The sequence below is a fragment of the Empidonax traillii genome, unplaced genomic scaffold (genome assembly GCF_003031625.1).
Source record: "Empidonax traillii isolate 1590-97213 ecotype Southwest subspecies unplaced genomic scaffold, ASM303162v1 scaffold84:size2688230, whole genome shotgun sequence".
NCBI lineage: Eukaryota > Metazoa > Chordata > Aves > Passeriformes > Tyrannidae > Empidonax > Empidonax traillii.
The window spans coordinates 2,116,555-2,138,405 of record NW_020955277.1 but is presented as its reverse complement, the minus strand read 5'-3'; the positions used below and the strand labels follow the sequence as shown (position 1 = coordinate 2,138,405).

The 21,851-nt window shown below is 41.8% G+C and overlaps 1 protein-coding gene across 1 annotated transcript in view; it reads left to right on the top strand.

The window, feature by feature from the left end:
* The first annotated feature begins 949 nt into the window (after positions 1 to 949).
* BRAF (B-Raf proto-oncogene, serine/threonine kinase) overlaps positions 950 to 21,851 on the top strand; it is a 76,855-nt gene continuing 55,953 nt past the window's right edge. The window contains exons 1-2 of the mRNA XM_027881184.1: positions 950 to 1,085; positions 16,486 to 16,587. Of these exons, the coding sequence (XP_027736985.1) occupies positions 954 to 1,085; positions 16,486 to 16,587 (234 nt within the window). The 5' untranslated portion in view covers positions 950 to 953. The remainder of the gene's footprint in view (positions 1,086 to 16,485; positions 16,588 to 21,851) is intronic.

Below are 21,851 nucleotides of genomic sequence, written 5' to 3'. Positions count from 1 at the left end.
AGCCCACCCGTTATCCCTGGCAAGCCGGGCTGTCAAGGGAATTCCTGCACGTCCGGTCATGCACACACAGGGAAGACGAGATAGACACTCGGCCACAGGGATCTGCTCCCAGACCTCCAGACTGGACAAAGCCAGCCGGAGAACGGGAGAGAGTTGTTACGAGGGGTCCCGATTCCTGCTGCTATCCAGACCCGACCCTTCCCTCGCTTGGAGCGCCCTTTGTGAGCAGGGTGCCAGCTCGGGCAGCCCACGGCCCAGTGCTGTCAGTGGGAAAAATATGGATGTTTTATCGATCCTGGCAATCGATTATTTCAGTTTTAACTAGAGTTACAGCCAGCAGGTTAACGCGTGCTTTTTGGGAGCGCGGCTCGCGTTTCCCAGGATTCACCCTAAAGCCGCCGCGCCGCTGTTCGCCGAGGGATGCCCGGCATCCCACTCCTTCCTCAGTTTAATGCCGTCGGCACCGCTCTCCCTCATTTATCTGGGTTTTCCCCGCTGCCGCGAAGGCCGCGGCTGGGAAGGACCCGCAGTGCCCCCTGCAATGGTCCCAACCCTTCCCCGGTGCTCCCCATTCCCGCTCCCGGGCACCGGACCGGACCGGCGGAGGCCGCCAGGGGGCGCTGCGGCGCAGAGGGGGGGGCGGGGCCTCTGTGGGGGGCGGGGCCTCGACCGGGGGGCGGGGCCTCGACGGGGGGCGGGGCGCGCGCCCACGTCCGAGCTCCTGGGGCGGCCGCGCTGTGACGTCACGGTGCTTTCCCGGTGACGTCAGGCGGGCCGGCGCACGGCGGTGCCGTGTGTGACGTCACGGTGCCGGGCCGTGACGCGGCGGCGCTGGGAGCGGGCCGGGGCCGCGCGCGCCGCCCGCTCCTCGCGCTACGGGTCGCGGTTGGGGCCGCCCCGGCGGGGACGCAGCCGCCCCCGGCCCCGCCCTCGGCCCGGCGCTCCGGCCCAAGATGGCGGCGCTGAGCAGCGGCGGCAGCGCCGAGGGGGCCTCGCTCTTCAACGGGGACATGGAGCCCGACCCGCCCGCGCTGGGCGCCGGCTACGCGGGGGGCGGCGGCGGGGACCCGGCCATCCCGGAGGAGGTGAGGCAGTCGCACGGCGGCGGCTGCGGTGCCCGCCCGCGGGGCCCGGGCCCGGCCGTGCCGTGCCGTGCCGTGCCGGGGGCGGCCCGAGCCGGCGGGGGAAGGAGCGGGGCCGCGCTGGGAAGGGCGCGGGGAGCCCCGGCCCGGTGCCCCCGCGGGGGCTGCGGCCGGCGGGGCTTTGGTACGGGGGCTTGGCCATCGGTTCCCCCCGATGGGTTTGGAAACACGGGAAATGCATCTCGAACCCCCCAAGGTTGGGTTCGGTTCCCTCTGTAGACGCGCCCCGGCTTTGCACAAGGGGTCTGAGGAAATATTGGCGGACGGGGCATTGTGGGGGCACGGAGGATGTCAGGCCTCTGGTTTGTGCCTTTCTTACATACTTCCTGTGTTTTTGGGGCTTATTACTTAACTTCCCAATCCCACGGAGGGCGAGCGGCACTACCTGTTTTGCCGGGGCTGCAGCGTGAGTTGCGAACGCTCCTGAGATGTTTTTTCGGAAGGGGGAAGGAACACGCTGCGCCCTCACAACGCGAGGTGCTTTGCAAATTCAGGCACTGTAGGCATCCGAGCCAGACCAGGCTGCCAGATGCCGTGCACCGGCTCTGCTCTGGAGGGAAATACAGGCGGCAGGAGCTCTGCCGGTTTGTTCTGAACTCGCTGGGGATTATTTCAGCTCAGCTTTCGCCGGTATGTCTGTGCAAACCGCGCAGGACCTCTCTCACCTATGAGCAGTCCTGTGGCCCCGTGAGGGACCAAGCCCACCTGGTGACCTCTCCTTTCTGCCTCTAGCAGGGAAAATGAGCTGGCTTTGATCAGCAGCTCTCAGAGGCGTCCAGTTTGATTCCCAACTCACCAAAGACAAGTTTTTATAATCCATTTTATTTATTAATAGCGTAGTGGAGTTAATGAGTGGAGAAGTTTGACAACTACTAGAGCTCATGCTGGGGCGATGGTCAGAAGGGAGAAAGGGGGCAGGATTCCACCCCTGTGGATGTTCAGGAGAAGTGAGATTGGTTCCCTCATCTTAAGGAGTTACTTGCTGAGGGCAGGCAAAACTGAGCAGAGCACCATCTATTTTACACCCACCCAGCAGGGTGATTAAATGCCTTGAGTAATGCGAGTCCAGTCCCAGCTTCCCTGAGTAAGGAGAAACTCTCAACTGGTTGAGAAACTGAAATACCTGAAGAGTGGGGTTTAACAAACACTTTCAGCAGCAAAGTGAGGTTAAGAAGCTTCTCGTTGACTTCTGTTGCCCGGTTTGTGGTGGTGCAGCTGTGCAGGGAATTTCACTTCTCAGTTATTTTCTGCCTTAAAAAACAAATCTCTATGGAGTTACTCCAATAACTAGTTTATATTGTGGCCCTTGGAACAATAACATCAATACAGCTGAGCTGGATAGATAAACTGCAATATAAGAGAAGAGAGGGAAAAGCAGTGGCAGGAGGCAGGAATTTTTTAAAAAATCAATTTTCATACCAAAGGGGGGTTGTTTGTGAAACTGCTGTAAGTCACTTGAACTTCAAAAATGTTTTAGCATGTGTCTGTAATTGGATTTGATTCCAAATGGTAAATTACATAGTGTGGCTGCTTTTGCCCCCATCCTGAATACCTTCCCTATGTGAAGGAGAGGGAACACCTGCCAACCAGAAAGGTTGGGACTTTGCCAGTATGGGTGCAAGTATTTAGGAAGTGTGTGGGGATATTCTCGTGTTATTTTAAAGCAAACTTCTTATACATTGGAAATACTGAAACACAGAGGTCTAAAGGCAGAGCTTGTTCTAGAGTTTTTATTTTCTGATGTGGTTTTGTTCTTTAGCTAGCTAGTTCTTCCTTGAGTTGTAAGTAATTAAGTTTTGTTTACTGTGTAAGTACACCTATTACTTCATCTAGACCTGTACCTTTAATAAAGGTCAAGCACAAAAAATTGCTGACACAGTTAAAATGGAAACTATCCTTAATACTAAACCAAGTCAACATACAGACTAATGCAAATTCAAAGTGGCATAAGTCAGAAAAATAGTGTAGTGCTTCTGACTGGCTCATGGCTCTAATACAAATCCATATTCTAGTGTTTTGTCTCAGTCCTTCCAGACAAGGTAAATCTAAGCTTTAGGAGTAACCTTGCTGTGGAAACCTGTCAAGGAGCATAACCTTACTGATTTTGAGGAGATACCTGGAAAGGTTTCAGTTCCTATAAGCCTTTAGGGAAATGCAGTCCTGATTCCCAGTTCCCCACTCAGTTTCTAGTTTTAAAAGGGGGTGGACAGCAATAATTTCTGACAGATGTTGAAGTCGTCTTACACACAGTTGGAGCCCTCTGGTAAAGGGGGTGTTCCATATTGAGGTCGTAATGGAGTGCTCTATGTTGGTTACAGCTACATCAGCGTCCCTTATAAATTCTCTGGGCCTTAGAAAAACAAATTTAAGCCATATTGTTCAACTCATGACCAGTTTTTAATGAAACAGTGAATTTGAGACTTCAGAAATTGCTTTGGAAGCTGAAGTGCCGATACTGAAAATTTTCTAGTAATCAGTATAATAATTCGTACAATAAAAAGTATAGTAATTGCTAAAGCTTCCCCCCCCCCCCCCATATTACAATTCAAGGTTGGCAAGAGTAGTTGCTTGTGCACTCATATGGACATCTAGGAAATGGGTACTTCTTGGAGACAGAAGGATCTGAAAAGAGTAGGGGCAAGTGGATGTGCAGAAATTTCCCTCTTCCACCCACCATTTGGTTGTTGGTGCTCGGAGGCCTGGATGTGAGCTGGCGTCCAGAGGCACATTGGTTGGCTTCTTCCCCAGGATGAATTCATGGGACAAGAGATTGTTTGGATGGAAGGTTTTCAGAGTATTACAGGGTTGTTGATATAGTAAGGAGTGTGTGACAGCTGGGAGGAAAGGTTCTGCTCTTGTTGCTAGAGATTATTTACACCAATATTAAATAATTCAAATGGGATTTTCTGTACTCGGAGCTTTGTGCCCTGAACTGCTCTTTGTAAGACCAAAATTATTTTGAAGGCTGTGAAGTGAGGGCCTGAGCTGCTGGATGGTCGGTCATTTTCTAGGCAGCAATGCTGGAATTTATCCTGCATGAATATTAGTTATAAATTTAGAAACCTTAATCCTATGAAACAGATTTAAGATGAAGAATAAAATAGAGAGTGGGTGAAAAGATATATCAAACAAAGACAGAATGAAAAGGCACCTCTGACCTTACAATATGAAGTAAGTTTTGGGTTCTCATAAAATAATATAGATCCACCAAGTAAAACTGGGGCTAGTTTGTTACAGTAGTGTTTAGGGAACCTATTGTGTTGGGTATTAGAACAACTTTCCTTTAAAGTTTCTAGTTCTCAAAGAGTTTGGAAAGTTGAAACCATGTGAGTGGTTTTTTAACGTCACTGCTTTATGTTCGATCTCAATTACGTTTCCTTACATTTGTGTTCAGTGACTGAGATAACTCCACAGTCTTTGAATGACATGCTGTTTAACTGTGAGGACAAGTTAAACTTGAGTGGGATGTAAAGCATTTTGCAGCTAATATTCTGCAGTAGTGTGTCTCAAAGGATAAGTGAAAGAATTCTTTTGTTTTGCATAGCATGGGAAAGGCTGTAGCTGAATGCTCTGTCTGACTTTGGGTCCCAACCTCAAGAACTGCATGGTCTAGCTGAGGAGAGTCTAGAGAAGCATAATAAGTGATCTGAAGTCTGGAAGGTCAGAGCTTTGAAGAAAGACTGAAAAAACCCCTGAGATTAAAAAAGAAATGGAAATTGTCAAATCTATTGCAAAAAAGAATCCAAATAAGTCATTCACCAGCTTGTGGCTGTTACTGCCAGAAGCAGAGAGTTCGAATGGTAGCAGAGGAGATGGTTTCATGTTACTATGAGATAATTTTCCTTATGGCTATGTACAGGGAAGCATTAAAATAGACTTTCTTAACTTATTTATAAAATGCCCATTAATAGATTATCACCTCCACAGGCAAACATATGTCAGGAATGATGGGGGAAAGTTGATCCAGGTGTAGAAAAGATGATGGCTTGATAACCTCTCATCTTTTTTTCCTTAGGCCTTTATATGATTTTTTTGTGGCAAGGTAGATAGAATGTTAACCCAAAACCTTGAAATACCTGAGTTTATTTGGGATATTAAAGAGATTTCTGCTTATGATGTTTTTCCCAAATGGCAATAGGATTAACAGCTCTGTCCTGTGGAAGCTTGTTTGATTACACAAAAGTTGCTTCATAGAGTAATGGCTTCTTCTTCTGAAAAGTTTTGATGTCTTAGGAGGCTTGTTTCTTGTCTCTGTGAATATCCACAAAGTGTTTGGGTACAGAATGTGTAGTACTGGTATTTTTTTTGTTGTTAATTTATGTTGTTGCTTAAGCCACTAATACTATTCCCATTTGTGTTTTGTTATGTATTTTGTTTTAAACTCAACGACTTTTTATTTTTAAAGCTGTTCTAATAATATCCTTCTTGATGCTTGTTTAGCCAGGAATGGCAGTTCTGTTGTTGCATGAGGTTAAAAATACTGTAGACCAAATAAGATTTGGATTTTGGTTGATTTTTTTTCTTCTTTTTTTAAATAGTGGAGATATCTTTTGATGGCAGGTATTTTTTAAAACAAACTGAAAAACCCCATAGGTTTCCTTGAGGCTGCAATATTCCACCTTGTTGTCACAGATCTGTAGTTCAGGTTAATTAATTGTTACATCTATAGAAAAATTTGACTGCATGAAATATTTTGGAGGGAATTTGATTTAGAAGGAAGTCTAATTTTATTTGTACTTAGAAGGGAAACAAAAGAAGGCTTGAACTGATCATGAAATTTCTGTTTTCCAGTCCAACCTCTCATAAAAACTGTTTCAGGTGTAACAGGTTTTTTTTTCATTTTGAGATGCACTCTGACCAAGTGTAAGTTTTATTTTTGGTTTGAACCACTCGCCTCTGGAAGGGTTGAAATGCACAGTAGAGTAGAAATACCTGCAGTTAGACCCAAGTCACCAAGTGGTGCTCTGACACCCAGAGCTGAAGGTTTTACCATTTCCTGGGCTGTCTCACATGGCTTAGCCAGGTCTGCTCCCTTGGGCCACCTTGGTACCAAGCAGGTCCTGTCCTAGTTTGGTTCAACTCAGTAACGCTGTAGGAAATTGCCATCACTTCTTCTGGATTAGTTTTCTGCAGACTTAGTGAATGGAATCTCTCCAACATGGGAAGTGTTCAGTGGACCCCTAAAGGCTTGTCAGGGGGGAGTAGTGGTGGTGTGGTGTGTGTGTGTGTGTTCCCCGTTTTCTGATTTATTTTTATAAATCATCTTTTCCCCATGAAACTGTACTAGCCTTCATTTTTTATTTGAATGAGAAGTCATATTCAGCTGAGACTTCCTTCACTGGACTTACCAGTTTAGGTCTTAACACCTTAGACTTGATAGTCTTGGGCTTCCCATGTAACAACCTGACTTGGTGTCTCTGGAGCCCTTCTGAGCAAGCCATGCCTTTCCCAGAAATAGGATTGCAGCCATGGCTCTGCCAGGGACGTGAAGGTGTCTGGGAGCTTCTTGTGTAGCAAGTGTACGTTTTCAACAGCCTTGACCACGTGAGAGTTCTGGGTGCAGTTTTTCGTTTTTTGAGGTGTGAGGTGGTTTTCGTAATTTTCAACTGTTCACACATCTGTGTGTGAACAAAGCTACTTGCTCATAGCTGGTGCAGGATACAGAAGTCAGCATGCAAGATACGTGTTTCTTTGCTTCAGCTTTTTTATTCCGGTTGCTCCTGAGCTTTTTGGGTGTATAATGGAATCATCCAAATCTTTCCTCCTGTGCACAGCTTCTTTCCAAAATGATAAAATATGTACTCATTCAGCTGATTCCCTCTTCTGTGGCCAGTGCTACAGAAGGCTGGTTGATGCAGAATCTTTTTTTCTTTTTTTTTTTTTCTGCTTTTTTCCCACTATTTCTTTTTTTCCTGCTTAAACCCCTTACTGCAAGTATTTGTCTTGTTACTCCACCTGTTTAGCATTTATGAGTCTTGGAGGAGCAGCCACAGTGCCTTTCTTTGTTCTGTTTCTGATGATATCTTATGAAAGTGGACCCTAGCAAAGAAGGGTGAAGCAGGCAAGGGTCTAATTTGTAACCCTTCCCAAAGACTGAAGATGCTGTCAGTTCAGGCAGGAGTTTTCAGGGAGCAGTGCTAGTTATTGTCCTGCCACGGCACTCCCTGACCACCACAAGCATTTAAGTTCAGCAAACAGAACCTGTGCTCTCTTAAAAATGCAACCTGTTCTGCAGTGCTCAACAAGTGCTCAGCATCAAATGAATTTTCCACGCTATCTGTATTAAATTCAGGAGATCACAGGAGTGTGCTTGAGCACTGAAGGAAACTTTTTTTCTTTTTTCTAAGGTTTTGATCAGGTGAAATAATTTTGTGGTTTCTCCCAAGGGTACCTACACAAAGCTTGGCATGAAGGGGCAATTCAGTTTCTATGTGGAAGGTACCAGCTTTGTTTAAAATCTTTCTTCTAGGAGAAAAGTAGGAAAAGTTGTTAATGAACAAAATGAACTTAGTTTAAAAATGTGTTGCATAACTAAGTGGCTAGGAGTTATTTTTTTTTGACCGCAAAAGGGGGCATGCCAGCTCTGATATCTTCATCTGTTCCATAGTGAGGCCCCTTAAACAGTATCATTATTATTAAAGCTGTTCTTAAATGCCCCGATAAGTAGTAAATACTTTTCAAATGCAGTTATGTTGTGTTCAGTCAACATTTTCTGACACTGGGAGCGCAGACTTGGTAACATAATTTTTTTCCCCTCTTTATCTCAGATAAAGGGTTTGCTTTGAAGGTAGACATTTCTGAAGTCTGAGAGCTGTGTCTTTTTTTTTTATCTCTCAAGTACAAGTTATTTACTAGTGGTGTTTGAAAAGCACTACAAAATCAACCTGAAGTAAAATACATCACTGTGGCTAAGAAGTTGGTAGTATCTAGGTGTTTGGAACTGGATGGTTGTACATTGGTGCCTCAGTCTTTGATCTGGTTTTGTAAATTTATTCATCAAACTTGATAGGTCAAACATTCCCTCTAATTGGTTTAAGTAACGTAGATTTAAATGTGTCTCTCTCGTAATTGTGGTAGAATGCTGTTTGTGTTGTCTTGTGACATTTTTAAGCCTATGTCCATTGTTCAAAATTAACTTTTTCCAGACTGTAGGTTAAGTAGTTAAAATGTATAAAGTTTTTCTTTAACTCTTCTCATTCTGTGATGGGTGGCAAGGAGCCAATTCTACCTTTTAAATGAGTTAATTTTTGAAGTTGATACGAGGGTTACTAAGGCAGGATGGTCTGCTGAGTAGAACGTAGAGTGCTGTTTAGGAGAATGTGGTTTCTGTGGCAGTTCCTATTTGACTGTTTTCTGTGCCTGGGAGCAAATTACTTGTGTTTTAAAAAGAAAAAACATAGTATATTTGCTCTGTTTCAGCTTTTGAGACCTGTTTGTGATAAAATGGGGTACATTAATTGCTTTATTGTATCACGGATATTTCTAAGCAAGCAGAATATATTTGTACTTGACCAAACAATTACAGCTGTCTTTTACATTTTCTAATCAGTTAGTAGGAAACACATGCACAGTGTAGTAATAGTTTAGTGGTGGAATATTGTAAAGTGTATAACAAATTATTGTATGGATTGATAAAATGAACTTTTAAATAGGTGCTGATTATCTTTTCTGGATAGTCTAATTAATTGTGTGCTCTGGCAAGGAGAGAGAAGAATTAAGTTCTGTAGTTCAGCTGAGACTGAGTTTATTTGTTTTGTCATTTTAATTAATATGACCCAAGCTGTGTAAGAGCTCTGCTCGACTACCATTTGCTTCTTATAGGCAATTATTGTAATTAGCTGGCTGGCTGCTTGCTTTCCTTCACAAATATAATTTGTGTTCAACTTAAGGTGTGCAGAGAAATAATCTGGTGTATTCATGATAATCTTTTTTAAATGTCACCTCTGCATGGGTTTAACAGTATTGAGATTCTGTGGTAGTTACCTGTATAAAGCAAAATTGCATTCTTAAATGGGTTAGAAAATCTGGATAGTTGTTTTGGTTTTTTTTTCCCCCTCTCTCTTTTTTTTTTCTTTTTTTTTAAACCTTTGACTGTCTAGGGAGAAGTTGTTAAATTAATGGATGTAAATACAGTGAATTGTACCAGAACTCAGTCTGTGTGTGGTCTTCGTGACTATTGAATTAATACCAAAGTGAATAAAAGGGACTACTAGTACTGCAGCACAAAAGCCGTGAGGAATATGGAATTAAAGATTTAGCTGTGCAACTGGTGGTTAATGATTTAAATGAAGGATACAGACAGCTCTTATTTTTCCACACACTGCTGTTCTACTGTGGTAAGAGAACATTTGTTAACTTTCCTTTTTATAGTGCTTGGAGGCAAGTTCTACTTAGCAGCAAGCAGCAAAGATGGCAGGTGATGGAAAAAGTGGGGGAATGGAAGAGAATTGAAACCCAGACAGGAAGGCTGCTGCTTCATGGTAGCCCAAATCCATCTAACTGTGGGCTATAGAGAGGAAAGGTGACTTTTTTCACCAGCTCAGGTGATCACTGGGCCCTTTGCCAAGCTGTTTCAGCACAGTAGGCTGGCAGAAGGCTAACCTTGACAAAGAGAACAATTTTTTGCTTGTTTAGCATCTGAAATGGTTCATCCAAAGGTTTATGTGCTGGAGAAAGAGCAAGGAAGGGTGCAGGAGTAAATAGGCAAGGACAATGTGATAATTGCACCCACCATCTAGGCTGGTGTGAGCTGCAGAGGAGACAGTGCCAAAGGCTCCTGGTGGCTTTGTTCTTACAGAAAAACTGCTTGGTTATGTTACAGGATGGACTTCACTGAGCTTTATCCTTTACAGTTTTGCAATGTATTTGAAAATGTATTTTTAAACACTTACAAGGTGTAATGAACATTTGAAGTGTTAATTCCTTTGTTAAAGACGAGGCAAGTTAAGGGGCAAAGGCCTGACAGACTGAAAGACTATTCTGCTTTAAGAGTAGAGCTGAATGATGAGCAATTCAGTTTGTGTTTGGAATTAATGAAAGGAAAAGAGAGAGATATCTTTCACTTAATGTTCTTGTGTCTCTCGTTTCTCTGCAAACCATCAGTTGCAACTGAGAATAAGGTAACACCCAGATTTGGGGTGGTGGAAGGCCCCCAGTTAAAGAAAGCAAGTTTTTATTGAATGTGTTTGTCTTAGAATCGCACAGTTAGTCTGCTACTGATTTTTTTTCCATAGAGTTTCTGCAGCGAACTACTCAAAGATGGTACTCTCATACTTGAGTGTTACCTTAGCAAAACGCTTCCTAGCTTTTTGGATAAGGGTGGAAGTTGTTGGGTGTTTGGTTTTGGTGGGGTGGTGGTGTTTAACAGGCACAGTGTCAAAACAGATGCGGTTGAAACCTGCGTTGCTGGTTCCGAGTTAGTCTTTCCTTCCTAAAAAGTGTTACCTGTTAAATGGAAAATAGCTTTTCATCTTGAAGCCTTTTTAATATTTTATTAACTGCTGTGCTTACAGCAGGTGCTTGCTGATCACATTACTGTATTAGTTGACCTACTTATGATCTTTGTCGTCAGGCAGGATGGTACAAAAAGTGTTTTACCCCTTCTGGAGGGTTTCCCTTCCTGAATGTAATTTTGTATATCTCCACCAGGGCCATTCTTTGTTAGTCTAAAAAGATACATTCATAGACTTCTGTGGAAAAAGAGATAAGGGATCCCTTTTCTCTTGGCTACAGTAACTTCTGTAGATATTGTTGTCTGTAACTTATCTACTCGTCTGTGGTTGTAAATTTTATCAGACTCGTTTTTAACTGCCTAGGTACAAACTTTGATAGTCTATTTCCATTACTGGCTGTCTCAGACATTGTAAAGGACCTATTAATAAAAATGATAAAAACAATTCACCAAGATTAATAAAAAGCTGGGAAATGAAGTAGGAAAGGCAGCCTTGATACTGATGTTCTTGTCACTTGTGTACATTCTCATGTGAAACCCACTGCAAGCTGGTTTTCAGTTCATTAAATTTTTTCTGCTGTTGGTATTTTTCACACTTGTTCAATAAATAGTTTAATTACACTCTTGAAAACGTGGTAAGCGTGAAGAGCCAGCAGATAGTAGGGAAAATTGAAAAATTAACTCAGTGGATGTGCAAGTTGCAAGAAACTTCCACTGAGTGATGGAGAAGAGGTGGAGTCTGGAGTATCGGAAGAAGGAAAGGACTGTCCTTCCCGCTGTATGTGCATGTTCCAACAGGTGCCTGCAGAAAATGAAAAGCAAACTTTGTAATAATTAAGAAGAGGAATAGGACCATTCAGGATGGATAAGGGGGAAAGTACCTGAAGGAATGTTACCAAAATGTGAGAAATAGGTAACAGTGATTTTCAGCGCAGAAACTCAAAACCACAACCTCTGCATGTTGATATGCACATGATGAGGTGAGGTACTGTGTATTAACCCCATGCCTGTGTCCTCTTGCCTCTCTTGCGCCCAAGCACTTTGCTTTCAAGTTAGTTAATACAGTAGTCCAGCTAAGGATGATCTTGTACATGACATTTTATGATAAAGTGGATCCTGGCTCAGTGGACCAAATCATTGCATTGATTGTGTAAGGAAGAAGCCTTAAAGGACTGATTAGAATAATAATGGATATGTATTGATGATTTTAAACAGTTTCCATATAAAATGCTTAAATTTTATTTTTAATTACATTGTTGGTTCTAACGGAGTATTTTCTATCATCACCAAACATGATGATCCAACTTCAGGGCATCTCCTGCTTGGACAAATAATGGCTGCTTTTTTTTTTTTTTTTTTTTTTTTTTTTTTTTTTTTTTTTTTTTTTTTTTTTTTTTTTTTTTTTTTTTTTTTTTTTTTTTTTTTTTTTTTTTTTTTTTTTTACAGAACAGATTTGAACTTTCAGGTGTCTTCTACCAAATATGAATCATACAACTTAGAGTTGGGATGTGCTGCGAGATCTGAGTGCTGATGCCAGGTGCAAAAAGTATGAGAGATTAGTTTGCTTTGTATTGTATCGGGCTCTGCACCTTTTGACAGGCAGCAAAGGATGCGAAAATAACTTTGTGGCTTAGAGCCTCGCATTTGTGGAGCCATAGTCCTCCCTGAATAGAATGGATTTAGGCTTCTTCTGTATCTGACTTGCCTCTGGCTTGAAATAGGTCATCATCTTTATTGCTTTGCAAGGGAGTGCTTATTTGCAAAATTAATGCACAATTATCCACAATCGGCAGATTCAAGTTGATATATTCCAGTATATCTGGAATATTTCCAGTCGTCTGGCTGCCTGTGTCTGTTAGCCTGCGTCAGCTTCCTTGTGTCAGCAGCACTAAAAGGAGAATCAAATCTAATCTCTTGTGATAGAGAATAACCTTAACCTAATGCTACCAGATAGGACAGAAACATTTATTTGATGCTTTTTTTGGAAAAATGATAAGGTTATCCAAGCTGTAAAGCATTCATTACCTTTTCATGGAACTACAACAAAACAGGGTGTCTCACATCCCAGTGCCGTTTCCTATGGAAGGAGACTGTTCTTGCATGTGGGCAGTACTAGATGCACTGCAGATTTCCCTCAGAATGCATTAAGATTTCTAGCAACTATCTCTTAGGCTGGCATCGATTTTTGTGTTTCTGTGAGATACTTGGCAATTGTGGGTTTATGGTTTCCTATGGGTGTGGAGCTTCGTAAATGCAGTGGAGTGCCCGTAAGAGTTAGAAAAAATAGGTCTGTTCTTTCTTAGTAAGCATCAGGCTTCTGCAGTTTTCTTTTATTTCTAGAGAATAGTGTGAATAAAGAGTGGTTAAAGGGATTACCTTAATCTTTAAAAACTTGGGTTTATTCTGTTGTGTAGGAACAAGCTCTTTAGTCCAGAACTGATTGATAAAAGGATTCCGTATGTCATTTTTTGCTGTCTCTGTTGTTAGGTTGTTCTTTGCTGCTTTCCTGGAATGTATGTGCTTATGGGGAATGGGACACTTGTTATTGTACAATTTTTGTACATTTAGGTTTTATCTGGAGAGTTTGAAGAAACCTATATGTGTGGCAATGCTGCTGAATTCCAGAGATGTCATTCTTAAGAACTGAGTGTTTCAGGTTCTTTTCCACAGCAGAGATGGGGATGTATCTTGGCTCGAGGTTGGTAAGGCTGGGTTGTGCACATGATATAAGCTTAGAGCTGAGTTGTCTGAACAAGCAAGTCTGTGAGGAGCAAAGACAGGCTGAAGTTGCTGGCTCTGCTGACTGTTGTGAGTGCAACAGGTGTGGTGCAGTGTTTGTGAGGTAGAAACTGTACTGTGGTGGGCAGAGACAGACTTTGAGTCAGGTGAGGTTACTTGTTCTGATTTCTGGTTAGGAGAAGACTTGAGTTCCTTCAGTTGAACTGAAGTAGCTGTAGATCCTGCATGGTAGGATGCAATATACCTGCACATGGCCTGATTCTCAAGGAGCTGGCTACTTAAAGGGTTGCTCTGGTTCACAAAAAAACTGTGTCTAAGCTTATTCACTGATGTAGAAACAGGTTGCCACTTAAAAGGGAATTGTGAAGCTCGGAAATTTGTCATGGCATATGTGTTCTTGTGTGTTCTTGGTTAGGACTAGAATATGCTAGTCAGTACTAGATTTGTGAAAGTTTTCTCATCTTGTCAGAGGACTTTTGATGAATATGGGACACAAAATAGCTTTTCCATTTCTGTGTGCAAGGAGTAATTATTTGTTGCTATGGTTGACTTTGATAAATTTCTTTCTGCCTTCAGTGTACTCTAAATTGTGTGAGAAGCCTTTCTAAGATTATAGAAATATAAAGTTTACCTGCAAGATTCACTTGTGGAAAGGTTCTTGGTTTACTGCACAGATGTATAGTAGGTAATTCAGGGAAATGTTTTTGGTTCCTCTGAGAAATTTTGTCTTCCGTTAGACTTCAATTTCAGCTTCTTCAGGTAAGGATATTTTTACTGTAGCCTGGCAGCTGACAGTAAGCTTAAGGGCTTTTTCTTCTATCATAGAATTACAGATTGGTTTGAGTTGGAAGGGACCTTGAAGAATATCCAGTTCCAACCCCCTATCCATGGACAGGGACACCTTCCATTAGACCAGGTTGCTCAAAGCCCCATCCAAACTGGGCTTGAACACTGTCAGAGATGGGGCATCCACAGCCTTGCTGGACCACCTAAAATAGTCACTCAGTTTTTGCACTTGTCATGATATTAAGTTAGGAGGAAGATCTCTGCCCTTATTAGACACTCTTTGATCTCTTGCCAGCACATCCTAAATATCGTGCTTCCATTGTGCATATTGCTCAGTGTTGCTCAGTTATATTTGTTATTTAGTATCTTCGCTGTAAGAGGAGAGAGAAGATAGTTTGTGGTTATGGACACAAAACAGAAAATAACATGCAAGGAAGTTACTCATTATTCAGTCCTTAAAAAAAAAAAAAAAAGGATTTGGAAACTCATCTGGCAGGGGCTCCTTCTGCTGGGCACTGGTAAGGCCTCACCCCATGTGCTGTGTCGAGTTTGGGATACTTCCCAATACAGCAGAGACATAAGAGGGAATCCAGTGAAGAGCCGTGAAGATGATTAAGGGCTGGTGAATGGAAAATGGAACCAGGTTGTCTTCAGCAGTGTCCAGTGACAGGGCCAGGGCAGTGGACACAAACAGAAACAGGAGGATCCTTCTGAACACCAGGAAACGTTTTTTATTGTGAGGGTGAGTGAACACTGGCACAGGTTGCTCATGAGGCTGTGGAGTCTCCATCCTTGGAGATACTCAAAAACCATCTGGACATGGTCCTGGGCAGCCTGCTTGAGGAGGGGTTTGGAGCAGATGACCTCCAGAGTTCCCTTCCAACCTCAGTGCTTCTGCAGAAGGACTTTGTAGGTTGACTTCCACAGTTGCCTCAAGAGAATTTGTGTACAGAATACTTGAGTAGCACACTCTTTGGTGTCCCCCCCATACTCCTTACTCTTTATAGTTTTGTTTGCTTGTTCCTGAGCAAATTATTTTTACTCAACTGCAGCCTTTGATGAAATCATTGTTCTGGAATCTGTTCTAAAAATTGGTCTAGAAGTGAATCAATCATTAGTTTCCTTCAGGAAATTGCTGCAGAAAACTGACATTTAGAATTAGAATTAGAATGGGTAAATAAGGTGGTGTGCAAAATGCAAGATCAGTATTTTAGAGGGGTTTTATTCGTTAACTTCTAAATTTAAGTAATAAAGCTTGTTTTGATCCAACTTCGATTACATCCTGTAGTTGGTGCCTGCTTTAGAAAATGAAGTTATTTGCCTTTTTTTCTTTTTCTTTTTCTTTTTTTTTTTTTGAAGAGGTAGGTTGTCACAGTTTGTGCATCCAGACTGGTCTTGAGGCTGTGTATGTTTTTTTCTGGGAAGCAGAAAGGAGTTGACCTGAAAAAGGCAACAGGAGTCTTTGAACTACCTTTGGAAGAAGCATTGTTTATATTGCCTTCATTTCTTCCATCCCGGGTCTAAAAACTGATGGAATAATTTTTTCTGATAAGTAGTCTGAGTAACAGTGCAGATGAAGAACGATTCTCCTTTCTTCCTCCCTTTCCTCAGCTATAAATTTCTGCATTTGCTTGGACTCAAGTAGCTTCTTACATCAGTGTAGCATTATTGCTTTAGAGGTTTGGGTTTGTGCTTTGCTGCCTTTTTTAGGTATAAATTTGAATTCATGATGCTGTTTACCTACAGTAGTCTTCAAGTCCTAAAGTTAACTCTTTCAGGTTGTGCAGAATGAGTAACAACATGAGTTGCTTCACGATACAATGCCCCAAGTTGTCTCTGTGCACTAGAGGTAAATGTCTTCTCTACGTTGTCTCCAAGGTCTGAAACTTGCAGGGTAGACTTGAGTATAGAAGTCAAGGTGTAGAAGGTACTCTTCAAGATCAAAACATACTATTCCCATGTAAATAGAACACTAGGTCTAGGTTTTGTGAGTGTTGTTTACACAGATTATTAAGGTTTGATGAAAGAACTCCTTCACTAAACATTATGGTACTGTAGAAATTGGGTTGCAAAGTCTTGCAGGGAAAATACCTGATATGATCCTGATAAACAAGAGAAATAAACCATTCTCAGAAGTTGTTTCAGGGTCCTGAATTTTAAAACGAAATTTGATTTTTCTTTGTTTATCTCAGAAGCAAGCTATTACTGACACTGGATGAACGGGATAGCCTGTTGCACTCCTTTATTGATAACTGAAATTTCTATTATGGGCGTATTAAATATCAAGAAAATTTGGGGGGGTTATTTGTTTTAGGACAGATTCTGCAGGGTCCTTTTGATGATTAAAATCTTAATTTTCTGTTTTAGGTGTGGAATATCAAACAGATGATTAAATTGACTCAAGAACATATAGAGGCACTGCTAGACAAATTTGGAGGAGAGCATAACCCACCATCAATATATTTAGAGGTAAGTTTATGTGGTTCAATTAATAGTGTGTTATCTTAATCTTATGTTAAGCATCTTATGTTGAGACTGAGAATACCTGGAGTAAAAAAGAATATTCTCCTTGTGTATTACAAACTTAATTCTTGGAGGTAGGAAGGAGCTGTATGGGTTTCCTGATACACATCAGTAGGGGAATATCAGTGGTGCGGTCTAATAATTATGTTGGTGCAACTGAAATGTCAAGCATCCTTTTTAGGGGCCAGGGAGGAGAAAATTGTGTGTATGTAACAGAGCTCTGTTAGAAGCAAATATACACATACACACGAAAACATTTCATAAGAGTAACTTTGCCTTTAAAGCAGTTGACTTCACTTTTTTCCCTTTGAAAAATGATAATGTATAATCCAGAAATTTCTGTTACTAGAAGGAAACTTCTTAAATACGTAAAATTGTGTGTGGAGTAATATTTTTAAGCCACGTTTAATTTGTCAGCTAACTACAAATTAAATGTCTGTATTCTTTCATCATTCTAGATTCATGAAGTTGTGTTGATGTAGGGCCATTAAGAGCTTAAAGAACTGCATGCAAAAGTTACCTCTGTTAGGAATTGAATGGACATCACTTCCTTCAAACCTGCCCTTTTCTTGCTTCTCTCAAGTATTGAAATAACTGGAGGTCAACCAGATTTCTTTTGTAATCTTTGTAACTGCTGCCTAAAGGTACTGGGTAATTAAAAATAAAGATCTCATTATTTGAGGTACTTCTATCTTTAATCTTAATATGTCAGAGCAGGGCACTAGCTTGATTGTACAAATGTTGACATTACACCCTTAACAGTTAAGGTCAAGCGAGGCCCTCCTTAGTTGCTTTACTTAGTGCTAATGTGAAATGGGAGTATTGAATCACTGCTAATCTCTATTTTAACCTCTCAGTGCTATGTATAAGCACACCTCTGTTTTAACATGAACTGGTTCATTCCATATGTCTGGATTTATTACTGCCACATGTATGTGGGTTTCATAAGTGTGTATCAAATTGCAGTGATAGTGAGCTTAGTCTGTAGTAAGTGTGGACTACAAGTACTGCAATTGTTGGTTCATTGCAGCCATTTGTCACTTGCTCGTGTCTAAATTAAAACTGAGATTCAACACAGGAAGCTCTGTGATTGTTCTGTAGGTCATTGATAGGGGACAGAGCATTTGCAGTCATAAATATGTACTGGGAGATGATTATGGCAGCATGAAGGGTAAGGTAAGTCTGAAGTAGTTGGTGACCACAAACTGTGAAGCTTAAAGTAGATCTGCAGGTTCAGTGGATCCATGTGCCACTGATATGAAGCTGCAGCTCTGGCTCATCAGCATGGTAGGGAAACCCTGGAAGGCAGAGCAGGATATTCCTTTCCTGCAGTGAGTTCTGCTGGATCGTGGAGCGGGTCTTGTGACAAGTAGTGCTGGTACTGAGTAGGGAGCCATGGTGGGGAAGGTGAAAGTGGCTGACATTCTGCTTTTTCAGTTGAGTTATCCCGTGAGACAGTGAGTCCTGTGAAAAGAGCCCATCATGGTTAAAATGAAAAGCCTTGTTCTTACCAGCTGTTTGGTGTGAGGCTCCTCCACTTCCTCTATTCAGGTGCCTGCAGTACTGGCAGCGACTAAGCCACTCCCGATTTTCTGGTTTTGTTGGATTAGTTTGCCATCCACTTAGCAGACTGAACTCGATCATGATGAAGTCCAGGGAGCTGCAGAGCTGTGGTTGAGATTAGGGAAGAGGAAGAGCTTGCGGCTTTTAGCCAAGAACCTAGAAAATAGTGTGAGAGAGGAAAGGAACTTCTATTTGGATGGTCATTAGCATGGATTAGATCATCCTTAGATGGATTTATTGAGGTGAACAGGATTAAATGCTGCAATTTGACCTGTAGTTTGTCTGGTGTGTAGATTTCCTGTGGTAGAACTGAAGTGAGAAAGAAAGAAAAGGAAGTGGATTACTGAGTGCCAGATACTGTCAGAAACCAGATTACTCTCTACCCTTGACTTTTCATCCGAGCAGCACTTGTCTAGTGTGTCCTTTCTGTGCCTTTTCTACCTTTTTGGCTGCTTTTACCTTGGTCAAGGCAGGTGTTGCATTCTGTTATCAGCATTTACTTTGCAGCAGTTTGTCTGAATCTAACCTGTCACTGCTACAGCTAATGTTTTGACTTACTGTATTCCTTCACCTGTCAGAAAAACTCTGGTTGCAGCATAGAAGGACAAAGCTGTATGTCAGAAGCTCTGATTGTAGTGTGATTAAGTGTGAAAGAACATGTTTGCCTCTAGGAAATGCAGAACTAAGGAAATACAATAGTTTTGAAATGAAGAAAACAGGAGAGTATGTAGAATACACCTGCAAAGTTTAAGTGGTTCAGTAGATCACTTGTCTATCTCACATCTGTTAAAAATAGCAAACTTCTCATGTACAGAGTTACTGTGAGGTATCAGGCCTGTGACTTTCATGGAGGAGCCTCTTTCCCCTTAAACTTTTATGTCTAGTCTGTGTCTAGGTCTTGGTGCTGTGGTCTGTGTACTCTCATCAAAGTACTTAAACAGGAAGGTAGTGTTTAAAGACTAGGAGGGATGCTTATGCTCTGCCCATCCTCACCTGATCTCTGTATTTTTATTGTTTTGCTGAGGACTCGTTTCTGGCTGTAATGTTTGCCCTACCTTTACCCAGAATCTCTGTGGGTAATTTTGCTGGTGTGTAACTTGAACTGCATCACCCTTCCTTTTGTTTCCTTAGATTCATAGAATGGGTTGGGTTGGAAGGGACCTTTAAGGTCATTCAGTTTAAACCCCTCTGCAGTGAGCAGGAACATCTTCAACTATTTCAGATTGCTCAGAGCCCCATCCATCCTGACCTTGAATGTTTCTGGGGATGGAGCATCCACCACCTCTCTGGGCAACTTGTGCCAGTGTTTTACCACTACCGTTGTAAGCCAGCTCATGTCCAGTGTGTCATCCACCAGTACCTACTCTGCGGGATTGCTCTCAGTCTCTTCGTCCTCCATCATCCAGTATTGATATTGATTTTAAAGTTCTGCTGCTGCTCTGATCTCTTTGCATCTCCCTAATATGCAAGCAACTCTTAAGGACTTTACTGTAGATTGTGACAGTTGATCATCTTTTGAGTGCTATCAGCAAGCATATTGTCTTTTTCTTTTGGAAAAAATTGGAATTAGCCAAAGCTAATTGCTAGGTAAGTACCTGGAAATGAACACTTTTGCTTTCATCCATGCTGCCTTTCACTGTTGCAAACATCTGGTTTTATTGTAAAGCTTTCTCCAAAACCATGGGTTTTTGTATGCTTATGACAAGTTTGACAGCTATCCATCCATCTTCTCATGGATGGAGTTTCAGTACCAGAGGGTTTGTTTGGTTCTTTTGTACTCCTGTCTGGCTTTTATATCCTTCATTTCTTACACATATAAGTGTTCGTGTTAGAGAACTTGCTGCAGTCCATGCGCTGGCTCCTGACCCTGTGTTGGAGCTGCCTCTGTATGCCTGTCAAGTAGAGTTGTGGTTCAACCTGGCAACAAAATTACTTTTCAATTAAAAGTGAAAGGAAGGGGTGGAGGGGAAACAGAAGCTCATGGAAAAGCTGAAGAATTCAACAAAAAAATAATTCTGAAAATTGAGCGTTCAAAGGGTATAGTAAAATTATTTATGCATGGAATATAACACATACACCTCATTTAAAAATAAGAAGGAATTTATGCCTTAGTTACGTTGCTCAAGAAATAGAAGCTTTTGTTTCTCTGCTCATCTGAGTGAAAAGACAAAATTCTTTTTTCCCCCAGATCTTTTTTTTTTTAAATTCAGCAGAGGGTGTCAATGCATTTTACATCAAAAGAACTTTAAAACTGACAGCTGTTGTTGCAGCCATCATTTTAGGTTTCATCAACTGACTATAAAAGAGGAATGGTTTTATTGAAATATTGAAAGTGATTGACATGTGCTGTGTTGAGTTCAACATATATTTAATTATTCCTGCAAGCAGGGGTACTCGGATTCAGGGTTATCTCCCTGCCTTGATCCATCACTCATCAGTGATGGTCTTACAAAGGTGACTGTGGAGCGGGGGGAGAGAGCAGAACCTGCAAGCCTGGGGTAGAAAATTTAAAGTGAAGCTGGGGCGCAGTGAGTCCCTTGCTTTGGTCCTCCCAGGGCAAGAAAATAGGGGCTGAGGAAAGAGAACAAAGCTGAGAGACTTCTGAGTGTGTCTGTAAGGTACATGGGTAGGAAACAAAATGAGCAGAAGAAAGAGCATTTGTCATTAACCACACAATTTTTATTCTAATGGTTATAATTACTAATAGCTTTGGGAATCTTGTTGATGTTCTCTAATATGATTGTAAGAAAAACTTTTCTGTTTGTCCTGTCTGGAATAAATAATAAATCTAGCAAGCAAAGACTGTATTAAAATCAAAAAATTACTTGTAGCTGAATTTCTTTCTTGGATAATCCTAGTTCTTAACTTCTTCCATTCCCTGTGTGTGAGCATGGATCTCAGATCTAACAGAGCCCCAGAAATCACTGTCAAACCATAGAATGGCTAGGGTTAGATAGGACCTTAAAGATCTAGTTCCAATCCCCCTGACATGGGCACTGACACCTTATCACTAGACCAGGTTACTCGGGGGTCCATCCAGCCTGGATTTGAGCACTTCATGGATAGGGCTTGCAGAGTTTCTCTGGACAACCTGTTCCGCACCTCACCACCCTCACAGTGAAGAATTTGTTCCAAATATTTAATTTAAACCTAATGTCTCAGTTTAAAGCCATTCCCCCTTGTCCTGTTACTATGTGCCCTTGTAAAGAGTTCCCTCTCCAGCTTTCCTGTAGGCTTCTTTTAGGTACTGGAAGGTGCTGTAAGGTCTCCCTGGAGCCTTTTCCAGACTGAGGAACCCCAAATCTCTCGGCCTGTGTTCATGGGAAAGGTACTCCAAATATTGGAAATAACTTCTTGATTCAGTAGATGTAAAGATATCATTAATGGCATTTTTATTTTGTTCTGGAAAAGAGGCTGCAGGAGTTTGAGTAGGTTTTACCACACTTTTGGAAGCACTCTGTATCTCAGCAGCTGAAAACATCAATGATTTTTGTCTTCCCACATAATTTCTTAGTGCGTTATATCAGTCCTTGAAGTGCTGTTTCCCAAAATACACAGTTTGTGACTCACCATGGAAAAACCCTTTTCTTAAGGGTTTGTCTAAGCATTGTAAATATTGGAAACCTTTACTGCAAAGAAGGCTGCTA